General features: G+C 45.5%; 1 protein-coding gene across 1 annotated transcript in view; it reads left to right on the top strand.

The window, feature by feature from the left end:
• Positions 1 to 20530, top strand: part of CYB561 (cytochrome b561) — a 251254-nt gene that overhangs the window by 217011 nt on the left and 13713 nt on the right. The window contains exons 4-5 of the mRNA XM_069238008.1: positions 1250 to 1353; positions 2106 to 2263. Coding sequence (XP_069094109.1) covers positions 1250 to 1353; positions 2106 to 2263 — 262 coding nt within the window. The remainder of the gene's footprint in view (positions 1 to 1249; positions 1354 to 2105; positions 2264 to 20530) is intronic.

Genomic DNA, 20530 nt, shown 5'->3' with positions numbered 1-20530 from the left:
CCCTACCAACTGAAGTATATTTACGCCCACATAATGTTACGGTATACTGGGGTAATGTTGCATGTGAGCAAATTGGTTTACTAGTAATAATTTCACTTTTTGTGAATTTCAAAAGTGATGGTTAAATAATATATGAAGACGTTTGCATATATAAGTTGAATTTACACATGCAAATGGCACTTTATTTTTCTATCAATTGAATATTGAAATATTGCAGTATATGTAACTGGGTAGTAGGTTCCAGTGTCACCAGGCATATAGGTGAGAACAGTGGGTCTGTGACTGTAATGTCCACAATTTCGTACATGCAGGGCCGGGTACTACAAGATGCAAACGTTTATGAGTAGAAGGCAGACTGGATGACTGAGGAGACTATAAAGCAGTATACACAAATGACTCTTTACATTGATGGTGGCCTTGCTCACAACAGACAACAACAAATATAGGAATGCCTTTAAGCCATGGGAGTAAACAGTGATAATGGTGGGACAGTTGCTTAAAATTCAGCTTATGGCTGCGTGGTGTCTAATTCTGGAAAATGTGACTGTATTCACTTCACCAACTTCAGTGGTCAAAGCTTTCTTGAAATGCAGCTTTTCAAATGAAATGAATAGTGCTATTGTAAAATTACAGCACTTTGGGGGTCATTTTGAGTCTGGCGGATGGAAAACTCGGTCTGCCAAACTCCCGACAGGGTGGCCGCCGCCTACGTGGCGACCTCCTTGCCAGAGTTATTAAGGGTTTCCTGCTAGGTCAGCGGGCGGAAATGTAGGTTTACGCCCGCTGGCCTAGCGGTAAACAGGCTACAGCATTGTCTCCGGCTCGTAATCGAGCCGGCAGCAATGCTGTAGCTAGCAGGTTTCACCAGCACCCTTATAATGTTCACTGTCTGCAAAGCAGACGGTGAACATTGCAATGGTGCTGGGCAAGGGGGGGCCAATGCAAATTCATTGGCAGTGCAGGGGCTCGCTGTGGCCCCTTGCACCTGTTCTCCGTCAGCCTTTTCATGTTAGTGTTACTGCCATGAAAAGGCTGGCGAAGAGCACCGCTGCCCTGGCGGATTAGAATCTCCGCCACTGCCCCGGCGGAGCTGGCTGTTGGACCGCCAGGGTTGTTATGGTAGTAAGACCACCACACTCGTAAACAGGCCCTTTATCCTATTTACATATAACTCTGTAAGTGGATTTTGATTAAATCATGTAATTCGTGGGTATGCTTTATTTACTTTTTCCCATTTCCTCACTTGTAGGTATCATTGCTGTGTTTGAGAACCATCAAAAGAACAAGATCCCTCATCTGTACTCAGTACACAGCTGGTGTGGCATTACTGTGTTCGTCCTTTTCTTCATACAGGTAAACCCTGCTGATGCCATTTTTGTTCCACCAAAGAGACTGAAGGGATTTATTTAGAATATTGTGTGTAGCTGGCCAGGTCTGCGTAGGGATGTCCTCCACTCCTGTGACAGAGGACTGCCCACCATACTTGAGGATCTCCTCCAGGTAGCAGGGTTCTCTCTTTAGAGCCGCTGCTGGCATGACAGGAGTTTTCCTCCAGCACACTTTGGTAATTTCTTTGTTTTACTCCCCAGAACCACTGACTAGTACATCAGGACGTCCATCGGGAATAAGGTGGATGGTCTGATGTGCATTAACCAGTGTTCCAACTGAGGACAGATGTTTATTCTTACTCAACTGAATGGTACTGGTACTCATTTTATCGATCTCAGAAGTATGAAAGTCTGAATGAACCTGCCAGGATACAACCTTGTGACCTTTGGGTGAAGCAGAGCTCCTTGTGTGAGTGCATTAATCCCCTAAAGCGCCAGACCTAACTTTGGCGCCTATATGAACACCAATGCATACACCAAACTTTTGTGCTTGCGTCATGCTGCTAAAGAGCGATGCAAAAATGCTTTGAGGAAATCTTTAGCTTGCTTCTGGAAGGTAGCCCCTGCCCAGGTTGCTATGTGTGTTTAGCCATAGCACCCAAACGTCTTTGGCCACTCCCACACATGGACATGGTAGGAAGATTTACTTGGGGGAGGAGTTACAGCTGATATCGCTTAGAAACTCTTACAACCTGTTTCTCCAATTCTTTTATCTAGTGGGTAATTGGCTTTGCCTTATTCATGTTTCCTGGAGCTTCCATGATGTACAGAAGCCGCTACAAGTCCCTCCATGTCTTCTTTGGTATAATTCTGTTCGCCGCTGCCGTCGGGACATGCCTGATGGGTATCAACGAGAAACTAATTTTCAGTCTTGGGTAAGTAAAGCAATGACTAAAGTCCCTATTCAATACTAGCCTCTACCTCCCGCTAACCTAGATGTTTGTTCTAATTCTCCTGAAAGTTATTGTCATATTGAGCCAAAGGTTAATGCTAAATGACATCTTGAAAAGCTAGTCCGCCCCATAGTACATTGATGACCCTACCCATCTCTAATTGTTTTTAAATGTTCCACACACTGTTTGGCAGTATGTTCTTTTTGGCTGAAGGAAATGCGTTCAGTTTTGAATGATTATATTTCAAGGGAATGATCTTTTCTGCCAATTGGAAGTTAATCAAGGCTGGACTGGCCATATAAGAAGCTCCAGTGGATGTATTATGCAGAGGGCGCACTTTACCTGTTTGTGCCACAGCGCACCTTTGAAAAGATGAAAGTGCGCCCTATTATGCTGAGTTAGTTGCGAACATGCACTGCCCTGGGGGCAGCGCATTGAAGCGAAATACGGAGTAGCTGTTTAAAAGCTACTCCGTGTTTCAAAGTGCAGGCGCCAACCTGCCTGCATTTTTAAGGAGGGAGAGCTATCCCATTGCAGCGGGTGCAGTGAGTGACTGGGAAACCCCATATTCCCCCGCCAGAGGGCTGCCATCAGGGGGTGCACTGAGAGTGTATCACCTTTTTTGCGGCGCACTTTCAGTGCGCCTCCTGACAGCTTCTTTGCCCTTGTGCCTACCATCCATAATACGGCACAGGAGCAGAGGCAAAGAAATTCCCTCATTTGCATGGGGCTATATCCCATGCAAATGAGGGAATGCTCTCCTGAGACAGCGCTGGTGCTACACGTGTACTAGCACTATCAGTATTACACCCAAGCGTCTGCAGCCCCTTCTGTAATATCAAAGGGCCCTAGGGCCCACAAAGTGGGCACTAATGCCTGTTGCGTCCCACGGGCACTTAGTGTAATATGTCCTCTGTTAAGGATGGGTGTAGAGATCATGAGTTATCCCGTCTGGAGATGACACAAACACATTTTCCAGGCCTACTTTTAACTTCCAGTTCACCAGTGTGGTTGATGTGTATTAAAATGTGTTAACGACGAAAAGGTAAATATTTAAAATGATTGACCATTAAAGATGCTGAACATACTGCTATAGATGTATAATAATGTCCACCATGTATTCCCAGAATAGATAAAGCAGAATAGTAACAGTTACAACTTCCCCACATAAACTTCACCCTCTCTTCCAAAGTCAAATGACTTTTAAAGAATAAGTGGATTCAGTCTTCACACCTACTCAGTTTTTCACCTCTCTATGGAAGGATGATCTGTACAGATAAGACATAGCACCTAATTTAGAACTCAGCGGACGAGTTACTCTGTCACAACCTAGAATATGATGGGATTTAGATTTCAGCGGAGGGGATTTGCGTCACCGTTGTGACGGTATAACCTGTCTGCCAGGTTCTAAATCAAGCCCATAGTCTTTGGCTCCATTGCGAACCATGATCCCACCTGTCTCTAGGGAATTATATTTTTATCTAAATTGAATGTTAATTGGTCATACCATTCGAAAACTAGACTTTTGCGAAAAAAAACACAATAAAGGTCAAATGTTGAGCACATAACTAATGGCGTTGAGTTCCTAGCTTCACTTTGAAGACTAGCACTACGTGGTGTGGTGAAATGGTTGTTAATGCACTCTACCGGCCCAGTTCTCAGAAAGCTGCATACGGGTAAGGTAAGGAGTTTAGCTTCCAGGCTCATAGCAACTTCTCTGTAAAATACAGAAGTAGTGTAGGCGACTGAGGTGGGGCTTGGGAAACATACCTGCGGCAACTTCTCTTGCACTCTATACTTGCTCTATGATTGATGCATTTCAGAAAAGGTCTCATAAGTCACCTCTTCATAATATTCTTATAGGTGCTATTCCTTACCCCTCACCTCCCCTATTTCACCCCCATTTCTGACCCCTTCAGCATATTTATGCATTTATGTTTCTTTTCACACTGTAAACCTACCTTCAGGAATCTGTATCCTCACATTAACATACTGCTATGTAGAGCCTTTATGGGGTAGGTGCAAACTTTATAAATATCCACAATAAAATAACAAGAATTGGCAATGCCAGTAGGGCTAGCTTTTAAATAAATGTGCCCCCTCAGTCAGTAATGGGTTTAGGCATTCAATAAGTCATTGTTCTGATGGTTACTTCTAACAGTAGATTTCTCACCTTGTGAATATCTCCAGGCACCAGACTGGATCCAAAAAATTCAAAGCAGTGCTCCTGCGCACAAGCAAGTGGCACCCGGTGTCTCCGCATCAACGCCATTCTACTCCAGAACTGATGAACTGAGCTGCATATAAGCTTTACCCACATGTTCTTATGTCAGTTCCTTTCTTTCTGCGTCTTCAGATGCAGATCAGAGCTCTGTTCCTTCTTTTTCTTCACTGGTAAAGAGAATTCTTCCCTTCAAATGTTTCTATTGTACAAGGGATGTCATCCCCTAAGACTACAGGGTCTAAACTGTGTAAGGACTGGTGGAAACAGATATCTGTGACAGATCCATTTGGCGCTTAGGTTCATCACATTACTTCAAAGCTGTGACATTTGCGCCCAGATGAACCCAAAAGCCAGCTGAAGTTGTAAGGAAAAGTTCTACATGGTGAGCACTGTAAGGCTCCACACAGATCCCACTCTAATTCAAAATCGAGAACACGGGCCTGCTCCCAGTCCTGCTCTCAGTATCTCTTCTGAGGCCAATCTTACTCACATTCGAAGTCTCCAAGTAAGTAGAAGAAACTCGAGAAGTCCAAATGGAACTCTGCCTCTTACTGCCATTCTTCAGAGAAGGCACAAGCACATCACTGTGCCACTCGGACTCGCTCCCGTTCCATGAAGGAGCTGATTCTTTCTCTGGCTCCAATGTTCTGGGGCCTATTAGAGACCTTACAGCAAGTCAAAGCCATTCATGAAGCTATGCATTGCATCTTTGGCATACTTCCAGTTCTGTTTGCCGCACCCACAGCTCAAAGGATCCGCAGGGCTCTCTAGTCAGATTTCCGCCGTCTGGACCCCTCAAACTTACCTTCAGCTCTGTACTGGTGCCAGCCTCTGCATCGAAACCCGAACCAGCCTCTCATTCATCAGCGCGGGCACCAAAGCTGAAAATGACCTCAAACCTATTAACTAAGGCTACATTGAGATCTTGGCATGCCACAGCCTACACTGAACACATCAACCTAGGTACAATCCCTCTACTGCGCAACTGCCCACATATATTACACAAGCCTTTTGGGTCCAACTCTGATCAGAACCAGCCAACTGGAGATGACCATGAAGGGAAGGAGGAAGACCTTCCCTTCCTTATGATGCAGATGACTGGTACATGGAATTACAGGAGTCCTGTGGACTGGGAAACCTTACCCAACACTGGGTTGGTCTCCTCCGCAGACCAGAGACAGAGTAGAGTACTTGAAGGGCTGCTGAGGTCCTTGGCACTTACCTCCTGACTATGGCGATTATACTAAACGTTCTCTCAGAGGTCGTACAGCCTGACCTGGAACTGACAAAACCTCTTTTGCCCTTTAAAGAAGCCCTTGCTGACACAATATTGGAAAGACGGACCAAGCCATGCTCTTGAGTCCCAGTTAACCGATAAGTTGCCCACCACTATAGACCTGCACTAGGTGACCCAGATTGTATGTTCGAGCATCCCACAATGAAGAGCTTTGTGGTAGAGGCGTCAACCACTAAAGCAAACCCTAAAGCTAGCTACTCCTTTTGGCAAGCATATATTCTCCTCAGTCAGCAGTGCCTTGAGGGTAGTTAACGTGGGTTGCCTACTCAAGCATTGTACCCAAGCACTTCAGGTCATGGTGGGTGAGATCTTACCTGCAGATTCAGCAGTCCTATGTCCTTCACTAACTCATACCATCCAAGATGGTCCAGATGCAACCAAATTTGTCATTTTCTTTGGCCTATGCATCACAGATTGTCTAGGCAGGGTTATGGGGCCTAGTGTGGTACTTCAGCACCAAGGGCTTCTCCAAAGACAACCAGGCGTCCTTAATGAACATGGATTTCACTGGCTCCCAACAATTTAGCAAAAAAAGGGACTCAGTCTTGGAACGTTTGAATGAAAACGTAGCCACGGCATTCCCTGGGCCTTTAGGCTCCAGTCCAGAAATCCACAACGCAATTTTGAATGATGAGAGTATGCGAGCCGCCTGGATTAACGATAACACCTGCCCCACTGCTTGCACAACAGGCTTATCAGCTCTTTCAAGGCCGAGACATCAGGGACTGTGTTTTTCCCAGTCTTCTGCCCCTCCAACAACAACCACAAAACGTTTTTGTGCGTTCTTAGCTTCACACAGCCATCTAGTGGAAGGCAGGACCAGCCACTTCCTGCAGCGGTGGCAAAACATCACATCCAACAAAATGGGTCCTGCAGATTGTCTAATGGAACTTCGTCCTTCTATTCATTTTTTAGCCCAACACACTTGATATCCACAGCAGAACATCTGTTGGAGGACTACCTGTTCATCTTATGGCAGGAAGTGCAGGCTGTTTTAGCCAAAGGAGCCATTGTGAGGGTACAGGCCTTGGAAGAGGGGACTGGATGTTATTCTTGATAATTCCTTGTGCCAGAGAAGGATTGAAGCCTCTGCTCTATCCTAGAACTTAATCCTGTAAACATCTTTCAAACAAGGAAAAAATTAAAGATGCTCATCTTAACTCTCTAAACACCTTTCAAACGAGGAAAAATTCAAAATGCTCACCCTGGCCCAGGTTCTGTCTGCTCTGCATTCTGGAGACAGAATGGTAGCATTGGTCCTACAGGATGCTTATTTTCACATCTCTGTCCTGCAGGTCCACAGACTCTATCTATTGTTCAAGCTGGGCCAAAAGCACTTTCCTCCTGTCATGCTCCCTTTCAGCCTCACATGTGCCCCACAAGTGTTCATAAAGATGATGGCGCTGGTTGCTGCCCATCTTCGGAGGTCAGGATTACCAGTATTGCCTTGTCTCAGTGATTGGCTGTACAAGGTGGGCTTGCCACTGTTAGTCATGGACAACCTTCAGATGCTGGCAAACCTCTTGACATGATTGGGGTTCCTAATGAGCCTGCCAATATCACACCTGACTCCTTCCTGAGGCTCCCCTTTATCAAAGGCATACTGGATTGGGTGTGCTTTTTAGCTTTTCCTCTGAAACAAGTTCAAGATATTCAGGATATGATCCCGATGTTACAGCTTCAGTCCTGGTGCAGTGATGATGGCTCTGAGGCTTCTTGGCCTATTAGCCTCCTCCATCCTGCTCGCCGACCTTGCCAGGTGCAACATGCGAGGTTTGAAGTGGAACATGAAGTCTCAATGGCCTCAGCATCAGGGGAGTCTGTTAGGTCCCATCCACGTGTTGGAGAAGACTGCAAAAGATCTGAAGTGGTGGCTGCTTGACTGCAATTGGACCGTCAACAGACCCCTCTTCCTACCCCACCCAGAGTTGAGGGTGGTGACGGATTCATCACAGCTGGGTTGGGGAAGTCATCTCGATGAGATCAGAAGGTTTTAATCCCCAGCAGAGATCTGCCTTTTCATGAACTTGTTGCGGGCAATTCACTTGGTGTTATAGACTTTCCTGCCCACTCTCTCTGGTGGACACTCCAACTGCAAATTCCTTATCACCCCCCTCAACTCCTCGTATTGTGATATGGTATCTTCAATCTAAAAAGATCACATCTAGGAGTCTGCATACTGGTTCATTCTCTCTGCTAATAAGCTCCATGTCTGAGTGCACTGAAGAGATCACAAAAATAAACAAGCATTTGCAATGCAGTGGGTCATGGGTCTCGCATTTGCTCGAGTTAGAGCTATTAGCGTTGTAAACTCCTAACTGGACTTTTCTTGCCACATAACTTGAAAATCAAAAGTAAAACAGTTTCACATAAGCAAGCCTGTTCACAGCGACATGGCCGCCATGAGCATCAGCTATAAGGAGAGACACAAAAGGAAAAAGAAGTTTGCTCTCTGTTAAACTTATTGGCAAAAGTGCATTTAGCCATGTAACAGGGGCGATAGCCAAAGGGGTAACAAAACCTCTGCAGGGAGGGATAAACATAAACAATTTACCAATGTCATCAAAGGATTTTTGAAGGGCAAACCCACGAACGGATGATAGTGATGGGCGTGAGGTGAGCGTTGTTAAAAGCCCAGATACATACCAACACGTCAGAAAAGCAGCGCTTGCGCGCTGCTATGCTCGACCTAAAAAAAAGTTACATCAGCACAAATAGGTGGCACTTACCTGCAGCTCCTTTTGTCAATTCCAGAGCAGGGTGGTTTTGACGTGGAGTCACACTGCACCACCTGCTGGTGTCCAGGAGAATTGCTTTGTATTTTCCAGATACAGTGTGGCACTTGGGGATATTTACAAGGTGGGGAATCTGCGGTTAGATTGAATGCCTATCAGAAAGAGCATTACTGAAGTTAAGCAACTTTTTCTACATGCACTTCGTCACTTACCTCAGTACCATGTATCCATCATCCACCCACCGACTCATTCTTGTATTCATCCAGTTACACAACAACAGTAACCTCACACACAAACTCAGCATGTGGAAGATAAATTGAAAGAATCAAAGTAGAAAATGAAAACATGCTGCCATCCTAACCTGCCAGGCAATTGCTTGTAATAACAAATACACCTTACAAAAGTATTGTAGTTAGTGTTTCATTGTTTTGAAGTTCCAGCCTGGCTGCCACATTTAGAACCAATGTGTTGGCTATCTTGGAGTGGTAAAACAGTGAAGTTATGGACAATGGCAGTCCACGAAGGTGACCTGGTATAGAGGCTGCAGCCTTGCGGGGCATACTGCTGATATACTGAACAGCAAGAAGGAAGCCTGTTAGCATGGCCTGGAGAGCTGTAGCACGTTTTTAAAATAATAACATGAAAAGGAAAAACACAAGGAAAAATAGGAAATTGAGGTATTCACGCACCAGTCTTGGCACTGAAGAACACTCATTTTCTGGTGGATGTGCACATGATCAGAAAAATGCTGTCACTCACAGGGTAATAGAGCCACTGTCTGAAGTGGCGGAGCCGTTGACGATTGCTAAATGTTATCTTGAATGCAAACGGAGTGCTTCAGCCATAGGCTATATTGGAATGACTCTATAGCCCTGTGAGTGACAGCATTTTTCTTATCTCATTTCCTCCCTTGTCACTTTATATAATGTACCCAGTGGCGCTTGCCACTGGGTAGTTATAGTTAGGACCATGTTTCCTTAGGAAAAGCATTTTTTGTTTTCTTAATAACTTTGGCATCATTTGACCAATCTTACTGAAACTTTCCTAACAATAAATTCTTCCACCTCTACTCCTTCCTGGAACTTTTTGGGGTGCTCTGTCAAGCGGGGGCTGAGAAAAAGAGTAAGTCACAAAAATGTTTCCATAGGAAGTCTAGACACAGCTACAGCCCAAACGTTTGACCGGATTTACACCCAAGAAAGCTCGATCATCGTCCAGATTGAGTGCTTTGTATGATTTTGGGTAAATCTGTAGTAGTTGGAATTTATGCTCTAAAACTTTGTATATATCATATCATGGAGGATCCACGGGGCCAGACAGTTCTCATGGCGAGGTCTGATTAGCTGCCACCACATCAACATGAATGTGGCTGTAGCCATCCAAAGAATCAGGGGTCAGTCCTGTGGTTTTTTTTTAAACTTAAGGGGGCAGGGTAAGGATACCCTGACCTGCTAGGCCTTGTCGTGGGGTGCCAGAAGGATCCCGTCTGGGACCAAAACATTTTTTTTTTTTTAGTTTTGCTGCCAATTTGTGGAGGATCTGCAAAAAAAAAAAAAAAACACTACTCTTAGAGAAAAAAAACCCTAGGGTGGGCCCGGGTCCAAAAGGGCATAGGGAAACATTTCTTTTAGGAAGGGCGAAAGTGTGCATGGCCACACTCCAGAACGTCTTTGAGGTCCTGGGGACACCTTTCCCTGTGGTTGATGTGTAAAATAATGCAAGCGGGCACGTAGTGCTGTCCTCCAAGCCTTAATAGGCCTGGGGCCCCTATTTCCCATGGACGCATTCCATAAAAAAGGGGATGAGGCTGTACAGCAACCTCCCTGAGCTTCCCCAGGGATCCCATCAACTGGGGCTGGCTCAATTACTGTGTCCGGGGGAGCCCACCCCCGGGACACAGTAGTTTCCCTGCCTGAAAGAGATCAGGCAGGGAAACATATGTCTTCTCCCACCCCACACTTCTGTAGGCAGGGAAGCACACATTGGTCCTGCCCAGCAGGAGCAAACAAAAAACATCTGCACTCGCCAGGCGGAAGCAATGCCTCTTCCCACAGCTTGCAGGGAGCGGGTTGGGGCCATGTGGGCCCTGGGGCTTTCTCTCTGGCCCCAGGAGATGGGATCCCTGGGGCCTATTAAGGCTCAGGAAAGGCGTCCATTTGTTCCCCCTCCCATTTTATAAGGAATTCGTCCCCTGGGGATATGGTCCCCAGAGCCTCTTATGGGTTGAGAAGGAGGGCCACAGCTCCCCTCCCCATATTTAAGTAATGGCCTTGGGCCATGTGGTACACAGAGCCACTATTGGCTCGGGAGGGGAGCCTTACTGCCCCTCCCCTTAAAGGTCCAGGGATTTGGAGTCCTCTGGCTCATTGTGGATTGGGGAGGGTGCCATGCACCTCCCTCCCCTTTATAAAGATCTTTTGGCTGTGGGGGAATGGTGGTTCCCTGGCCCACTTTTGGCTCAGGGAGGGAGGCTGTGTGCCCCTCTCCCTGTAATTATATTTAAAAAAATCCCCTGGGGATGAGGTCCCTGGAGCTCGAAGTGGTTTGGGAAGGGAAGCTGTGCTAATGAATCGGACGAAGGGCCTGGTTGCAGGCCAGGCCCTCTGGCCAACCCCAGCCGCACATAGCCAAAAGCCATGCAGGGCGTAGGGCTGGCTCCCGTCGAGGGGTTAGCTTTACATATGGCAATAAAAAAAACATTTTTGTTAAAATAATCCTAGAAATTCACTGAAAAAAACGAAGTAATGCTATAGTTGAGTAATAGCTCACAACCACGCCATGCACTGCTAATTGCTCCACATATTGCATCACTCATGGCATCTTCTAAGATATCATTGATAATATCACAGAACGTTTGCAATGAAACTATTGATGAGAAAATTATGCATGGCAGAGGTGCAAGTTATAGTTAATTTAGGGCACAATCTAGTTACTTGAATTATCTATAACTGGTGAATTTTGTAGATTTAATTTAAAATATTATGTTGTCAGTGACATTCTCACCTAACTATAATGTTACTTTAACCTTTTTTTCAGTGAAAATATATATGTGTGTGTGTGTGTTCACTGAACAAAACAAGGTTTTACAGAGACTTTATAGTCAGGAAATAGAATTTAAACAAAACATAGAAATTAACTTTAAAAAAACAAAGGTTACAGGGACGTTATAGTTGGGTTAAAAGTTTTCTCACACAAAACCATAGAAATTCCACAGTTATAGTAATGGTAGCTCAAGTAACTATACCTCGCGTCCCCACCATGCACAGTTTTCTCCTCACTAATTTTACTGGAAATGCTACATTGATATTATCAATGATGTTATCAAACATGTCATGAGTGTTGTAATATGTGGGGTAATTAGCAGGGTATGGCGAGGGTGAGACTTATAGTGCATAGGGCATATCCAAAAAGAGGAGGAGGCACATGGGGCCTTTTATTGGCACAAGCTGGTCCCGGGGAGGTGGTGGTCCCCGGGGCTCAAAAGAGCCATAGGAGGGGGGACCCCACCTTTTTTTATATCACCTCATGACCCTTGGACCTGGCCCACCTTGGGTTACATTTTGAATAAGCGTGGGAGGCCACGCTTGTTTTCTTTTTTTAATTTTTACTGGGTTGGCAGATCCTCTGCGAATTTCAACAATTTTTAAAAAAATACTTTTTTGCCCTGGGAGGGTCCCAGGGAGACCCTAGCACCAAGGCTAGGGGGACAGGGTATTCCTACCCTGCCCCCTTTTTTATGTTTTTTTTGTGTGACTCAGCTGAAGCTGAGTCCCAAAATGCCTGCCAACACTTCCTGGTTGAAATGGTGACAGCCAGTCAGATCTCAGCATGGGATCCGCAGAACCTCCACGTATCCATATATCCATATTCTTTTTCCTTTAATATCTCTAAAACTATGTGACGGATTAAAAAAATATACAAAAAGCGTGCTTTCTGGACTAAAAGCTAGCTTTCTGCCAATTTTGGTGTAATTCTGTCCAGTGGTTCGGACTGTATTAGAAGTTCAAAATCCCTATGGGAAAATGCATGGGTAAACGTGTTTTGGGAACCCCCACTTTTTCTCAGCCCCCGCTTGACAGATCAACCTGAAACGTTCAAGACAGCAGCTGAACTGACTGTTGCATTATTTTTAAAACATTTGTGAAGATTCGTCAAACGGCACCAAAGTTATATGCAAAATAAAAAATGATTTTCTTCTGTAAACTAGGTCCTAACTATAACTACCTACCGGTGACCGCCAGTAGGATGGATATGGATATATATATATATATATATATATATCACCTAGTAGCGGTCCCCATTAGATAATTATAGTTAGGACTATGTTTCCATAGAAAAAGCCCCGGGAACCGCCACCTCCCCAGGACAGTATGCAAAAGTAAGGCGGGGGGCCTCCTGGTACCCCGCAGCCCATGGGACTGCCACCTCCCTTGGACATGAATGAAAACTCATGTGGGGGGCCTCCTGGACCCCCTGCAGTCCCGGGGACTGCCACCTCCCAGGGGCTTTATTGTAATGTGATGTGGGGGGAGCGCACGCCGCCCAGTAGACCACCACCTCCCTGGGGCATTCACTAAATTTGGTGCGAGGAGGCCCCATTGCCCCCTGACACCCCAGGGACCACCACCTCCCCTGGGCAGTCAGTAAATTTGGAGCAGAGGGACCACTATAACACATTCTCCCCCCCCCCCCCCCATCCCCACCCAACTAGGGCAACCTCCTGCTATGTTCCGGGATGCCCATCCCTGGGACACAGCTGTTTGCTGTAGCTTGGTTGCGACTTTACAGCCGACACCAAGCCACAGCAAACATTCTGCTTGCAGTGAGGGAGAGCTCTCAAACATCTCTCCCTCGCTGAGAGTAGAGGTTTCATCTGTCTTAGTGTCTGCAAAGATGCAGGCAGGGAGACAGAGGAAACACTTACTTTAGCAGATCCCCCTATGTGATAGCAATACTGGTTCCCACAGGAGGTGGGGAGCCAGCTGGGACCGTGGGGGCCTTCAGGCTCCCCCCACAGTCCCTAACATTGTGACTGGCTCCCAGGTCACATGGCCGGGCCCTGGGGAGGGGGGCCGCACGTGCATCCCCCCCAAAAATAATTAGGCCGTTCACTGGGGGATGGAGTTCCCGGGCCAAGATTGACTTGGGAAGGGGTCTCCTCTGCCCCCCAAAACAAATTGTATATTTAGGCTGGACCCCGGAGGATTGTTTCCACGGGGCCAAGATTGGCCCGGGGAGAGGGTCCGTGAGGGGTTGGGTTGTTATAGGGGTTGGCCACAGGGACTGCCCACAGCACATGGCCAAAGGCCAAACACAGCGCAGCTCAGTGTTGGGTCGTTATAAGGGTTGGCTGCAGGCCAGGCTCTACAGCCAACCGCTGCCGCACAGGGCCTTTAGCCATGCGCAGTGGTGGTTTGATTAACGTATAGTAATGAAAATTACCTTACGTTAAAAAAACATAGAAATTTACCTAAAATACCAAAGGTTACAGGGACATTGTAGTTAGGTTCTGAATTTACAAAACCATAGAAATTCAACAGTTATAGTTACAGTTATTTTAAGTAACTATAACTCACGTTCTAAGGTAAATGTACCTTGCACCTTTGCCATGCACTGCTAATTACCCCAGATAATACAGCAATCATGACAACTTCTATAACGCCCTTAAAACTATGAATGAAACATTAGCAGTCAAATATTTGAGGAAAAAGCTGTTCATGACGGGGACGTGAGTTATAGTTACTGTTACGTATAACTATAGCTGCTGAATTTCTGTGGTTTTGTATGGGTAAAACGTCAACCTAACTAATACTTCCCTGTAACCTTTAGTTTTTTCAGTGAATTTCTATGTTTTTTTACGCACTCTTTAATATTTGAGTTAGGTTGCGGCAAGCCAATCAGGACCTTGCTTTTTCCCAGGATCCGAGGAGGACCTTCACTGAGTGACCCAATAAAAAAAAAAGCCAATTTTTTTATAATGAGGGGTCCTTAAGGGACCCCTCCATGTGTCCCTTGGAGTTCAGGATACCTGTATCCTGACCCCTTATATGTTTTTACACTGTGTTTTTTACACACCCACCAGGCAATGCGAGAAACAAAATGGTGGCCGCAACTTTTCTGTCTGGGTGCGGCCAGCCATTCAGGGCTTTGCTTTTCCTCCGAATCCATGGAGGATATGAGAAAGATCCGAAGAGGAGCTCGGGAGGATTAGCCTCCCTATATATACAAATTAGTTTTTCATTTAATAACTAGAAAACTACTGAACGTATTTACACCAAATAACAAAAAGGCCAAGAGCGACCTTTCTGCCAAATTTGGTGTAATTCCATCCAGTGGTTTTGGCACTATCGCTGTTTAAAATCTCTGTGGAAAAATGAATGGGTAAAACACATTTTGGGACCCTGCCTTTTTCTCAGCCCTTGCTTGACGGGTCACCCTGAAATTTTCCAGACAGCAGCTGAAGTGACCAGCTTTTTGGGGGGAAATTTTGTGAAGAGTCATCAAACAGCTGAAAGTTATTATTAAAACAAAAAACGATTTTTCTCTAGAATCTACATCCTAACTATAACTACATAGTGGCTACTGCCACAAAGTTATTTATATATATATATATAAATATATATATATATATATATATATATATATATATATATAAAATCTTCAGCCAAGCCAAAACAAATGGGCAGGGTACCTCCCCCCGAACTACCCTGGGCTAAAAAGCAATTTTGTTTGTTAAATCATGACCAAAATGGCAACTATTCACAAATTTCCCTGGTATTTTTTATTTTTTTTAATGTTAAAAAGCAAGCGCAGTCTCCCGTGCTTGTTTTTAATTGTGCCCCCAGGTGGGCCAGGTCCCGGGGGCACTGAAAGCAAATTAAAGAGGGGGTGCATGGGAACCACAGCCTCCCCAGTGCTATGTGTAATAATATGCGGGAGGGTGGCACGGCAAGCCCCGGGGCCCCCCACCTCCCCAGAACTTATTTATTAATAATATGATGGGGGGGTCCTGTGGACCCCCTAGGACCCTGTGGACCACCAAACTCCCCGGGCTATGTTAATAAAGTATGCGGGAGACCGTGCGGCCCCCCTGTGCCCCTTGGACCACACCCTCCTCGGGCAGCATACAAAATGTAATGGGGTGGTCCTGTGGACCTGCCCCAGGGACTACCACCTCCCTAGGGCTATAATTTGAAATATGCCGTAGGCCATGCAGTGCCCCCATGCACCGCTACCTTACCGGGTAAAAATTCAAAGATGGGGGGGGGAACACAGCCACCCTCATGGAGCCATGCTTGGCCCTGGGGACTTCCACACCCGAGGTGCCCACACTCGGGAAGTAGCTGTTTGCTTTTGCTTGGTGGGAGCTGCAAAAGCAAACAAAACTCTGTCAAACAGTTCCTGCTTGCTGAAAGCAGAGTTTGCATCTCTTTCCCTGCACACAAATATGCGTGCAGGGAAACAGATGAAAAACATTGCTCCTGCAAGCAGGGGACTGCTATTTAAAGCAGCTCCCTGCTTGATGTTGCAATGCCAGCTCATTCAATGGTTGGCGAGCTGGGTAGAACTGCGGGGGCCTTGAGGTTCCCCCTGCGGTCGTGTCAGCAAACATCTTGCTTGTGTGCCACTCTCCATAGAATGACTTCAAAGCGGCACACGAGCAAGATGTTTGCTTCGGGTATTACAGTTATCTTTTGATACACAGCAGAACAGACTTACCTCTGGCCTACTGGTAAAGCTTTTGGACTGTCACTCATTAGGTTGAATTTACAAAGTCTGGTATTTCATGGCAGTGTGTCTGTTTATTTACTAGTGTTTTGAATGGTGAACATTCCCTGTGATGAAACATTGAAGTCTTTTTCACAGCAAACTCTTAGGGTTGAAAGTCATAGTAATGTCTGGACTCTGCATAATTAGGAATAACCTGTGGTGTAGTGGTTGAGGTCATACTAAAGGCTGAGGGTTCTAGTAGAGGTCCATTTGTAGTCATTTCCGTGCTTGAGTTTCTTTTTATCTTCAGATGCTTAAGGTACATACTGAAAGGTGATCTCACTATTTTTAACTGACAAATACATTTTTCTTTTCAGTTTGTCCTAAAATATCTAATTCTAAGTATATCATTCATCAAAGTCTAGAAATACTCTCTGTCTCTCTCTCCCTCTCTCTTTCAATTTCTCTCTGTCAGTCTTCCTCTAAATGTCTCTCCCTCTCAATCTCTCACTTTCTCTCTCTCTCTTCCATCCCATAATAGGATGGAAGAGAGAGCAAGAGGGATTGGTATTGCAATGTTCTCTCCATACAATTACTTAAAAGTGTCACACTAGCAAGGTGTTTGGTTCAAATGTTATAGCTATGGTGTTTTGAATGTTAAACATTATTCATGATGGAACATTGAAGTATTTTCCTCAGCACATTTTTTGGGTTGCAACCAATTCCCTTTATCTACCCAACCCCAGGCCAGGCCTTGCGGCCAAAGGCTGTCCATGGTGTGGGGTTTGGTGAATATAGGGTGTTTGCTAGCCTAGCCTTGCCCTGTAGACAAACCTGCTGCGCATGGCCAAATGTGCGTGGCGTGGCGCAGGGTTGGGTGGTTATAGGTGGTTGGCCGCGGTGCCTAGCCCCAGGTCAGGCCCTGCAACCAATCTCCACCATGCACAGCTAAAGGACATGCGTGGCGATGGTGGGATTAAGGTTACAGGGATCTTCTAGTTAGGAAATAGAATTAAAGGAAACATCGAATTTACTTAAAGAACCAAAGGTTATAGGGACATTACAGTTAGGCTCACATTTTAAGCATACAAAACCATAGAAATTCAGCAGCTATAGTTAGTTATTTCAAGTAACTATAACTTGTGCCCTAAGATAACTATAACTCGTGCCCTTGCCATACACTGTTAATTCCCCAGGATCTTACAGCATTCATGACATAACACCATTGATATCACTGCAACATTTGCTGTAAAATTATTCATAAAAATAACTGTGTGTGGCTGGAGTGCGAGTTAGAGTTACCTTGGGGCATGAGGTATAGTTGCTTGATATAACGCTAACTATAACTGCTGAATTTCTATGGTTTTATGCATTTAAAATGTGAGCCTAACTATAATGTCCCTGTAACCTTATATATATACACACACAACCTTAAAGGGTTATTGGTTTTAAAATATGTGTTTCATTATACGTAAATGAGACTTTGTACATTTGTTGTAACTTTTAAAAACACAGATCAGGACTGGCATAACTTTTCCTAACGAACCAGTCATTCCTATATTCTTTATTGTTGGCTTGCCATTATAACCATCTCAGACCTAGTGTATCAAGCATACGTTCTCCCACAAAGCAACCATCAGGTACACAGTAACAAAATTACAAATATCTACAACATTACAATGTTGAAAACCCTATACCCTGCCCACCCAAAAGGGCTCAATAAGGATTATCACATCGTAATCAACTCAGACCTGCTGTATTGAGCATAAGCTTTCCCACAATGCAACCATCAGGTACACAATAAAAGTATAAATATCTAAAACACTACAGTTGTTAAAACCATATAACCCCCTATCCCCCACAAAGAAAAGGCTTAATAAGGATCATCACATTGCAAATCTTCTATCCCCACAAGTTAATCAAGTAGGTCACCAAAACATTTGCCTTTCGTGCTAATTCAAGACATTCCATTTAATATTTGACAAAATACATGCCTACTATAGGCTTTAACCACAGTGTAATAGCAAACCACCAATAGAAGACTATTGCCTTTAGCACATGGTTTTCACAGTAAGTAAGTAAGACGTATCGGCTTTCTCATAACTTTTCAACGAAACATATCAAAACTATGAAATCTGACATAACTCTTGCCATTGAACTAAGAAGGTCTAGAGCCTTTGCCATTGGATTGATACATGACCAACACAGGCCTACTGAAGTGTGCATATACTAGCAACCTTCATGCATATAATTATAAAATTACAAATATCTACAAATTTACAGTTGGCAAAAAATATACAACTCCACTCAAAAGGGCACAGTAGGAATTATCATAGTGAAAATCTTCCACCCACATGGTAGTCACAGGGGATGGAGAACACCAAAATCTTGGCCTACTATTGTAATCTGTGTGACTTCCTTTGACAAAATAATTGTCTACAGCTTGGAAAACTGTGTGATCTACTATTATATGCCTATTGGCTAGGGTGACCAGATTTTTAAAACCAAAACTTGGGAGAATTTGCAAAAATAGATGGACTACAATTGTACATCAACCAAGCGGCACAAAATTACAGCGCTCATCCACATAGAAACACATAAGCCGTACTAAGAAAATAAATAAAATACAATTTTTAAACCCAGTGTCAAACCAGTTAGTTAAATTGCTTTCGTATAACAGCTGCTAACTAGTCCTACTTTGCAAAGCAAAAACCGTGACTTGCAGTATTTTCAGTCAACCCGTTCTAAAAACATGACCAAAATTTGACAAAATCTGCAGGGATAACTGGTGAAAAACCAGGACTGCTCAGGCAAATCTGGCATGCCTGGTGCCACTACTATTGGCTTTAACGATAAATAAGCTGTCTGCTGCCTTTGTCATAACGTTTTATAAAAAAAGAGATCATGAATTTGAACATAACTTGTACAAGTGAACCAATTAGGTCTGTACCTTTTTATAATTGGCTTGTCACCATAACCAACTTAGGCCTACTGTATTGACCTTAAACTTTACAACAGTCATACAGTCACAAAATTGCTTATTGGCTTACCATCATAATCAACAGCCTGCTGTACTGAGTATAAATTTGCACACATGGCAAACACATAACAGTGGCAACTTGGGATCTTTCAAAGTGGTGGGGCATAATAACTATCAGTTAATCCATTTTTTTCAAAATGTGTCTATCAGTTAATCCATTTTTTTCAAAATGTGTCTCACTCATACTCGCTGCCTCTCACATTTACACTCTTCCCACATGATCAGTGTAACTCACATCCTCTCACTTACTCATTCTCAGTCATACTCAATCCCACTTACTGTTATGCTTACAAACATACCCATACTCACTGGTTCTCATTCTCACATACAAAACACACACACTCAGCCCTTTACACTCACTGACTCAGGCCCCTGGTCTAACTGCACATCTTGCACCATTGATAGCTACACCCTTGGCTCACTTTCGCTCCCTCTCACAATCTCCAATTACTCCCTTCTAATGCATTCACACTCCTTTACTCACTCCCATGTGCTCATGTTCACTTACTCATATACTCTCAAACTCCGATTCTCACTTACTTTCACTCTCATTGAGTGGCCAAGAAGCCGAAGATGGCGCACGCATAATCCCCTCGCTCCGGAGGGTCCTAAAATTATCCGTACACTATGAGCCGACCCTGGGGCAATCGATGCTCGTGCTGCGAGGGGGGCCCGAGGGGACCTGCCGGAGAGCCGCGGAGCCCTGTTTGAGCCCTGCTGCGCGGGCCTGAGCCGAGCCGGCGGACTCCCGAGCCCGTGGCTGGAGCCGGGGACTCGGGCTGAGAAGTGGTCCGGTGCGGGACCGGAGCCGGCGCCCACCCGAGCCGGGGGTGAACCGGAGCGGCTCCGAACGTCGGAATCCTGCGGCCGGGACGGAGAAGTGAGCCCCCGGGGTGGGCGGAGACGAAGAACGGCCCAACCGGCTGGGGCCCCCGTTAAGATCCGGCTGCCCCTGAGTGGGCGCCGCGACGGCCAAGGCCACCGCGAGGGGCAGCGCACCACGGAGTGCCCCGAGACCGACCCGGGGGTGGTGGAGCAGGCCCGTGTCGTGCGGGACCCCACCCCCGGGAGTGCCTGCTGGGCTCCGAGAGCGGAGCTGTTTGCCTGGGGCCCGCGACAGGGGTGGGCGTGCGCCCCCCCATGCGAAGTAACGACGCCAGAAACCCCACCATCCTAAATCAGGTGGGGGTGTCGGTGGCCCCCTGAAGCGAGGTGGACAGACTGGGGCCCTGCGGGAGGCCGT

The sequence above is a fragment of the Pleurodeles waltl genome, chromosome 6 (genome assembly GCF_031143425.1).
Source record: "Pleurodeles waltl isolate 20211129_DDA chromosome 6, aPleWal1.hap1.20221129, whole genome shotgun sequence".
In the NCBI taxonomy this organism is placed as follows: domain Eukaryota; kingdom Metazoa; phylum Chordata; class Amphibia; order Caudata; family Salamandridae; genus Pleurodeles; species Pleurodeles waltl.
Note: the sequence above shows the minus strand (reverse complement) of the source record. Positions and strands in the feature narration are given on the sequence as shown.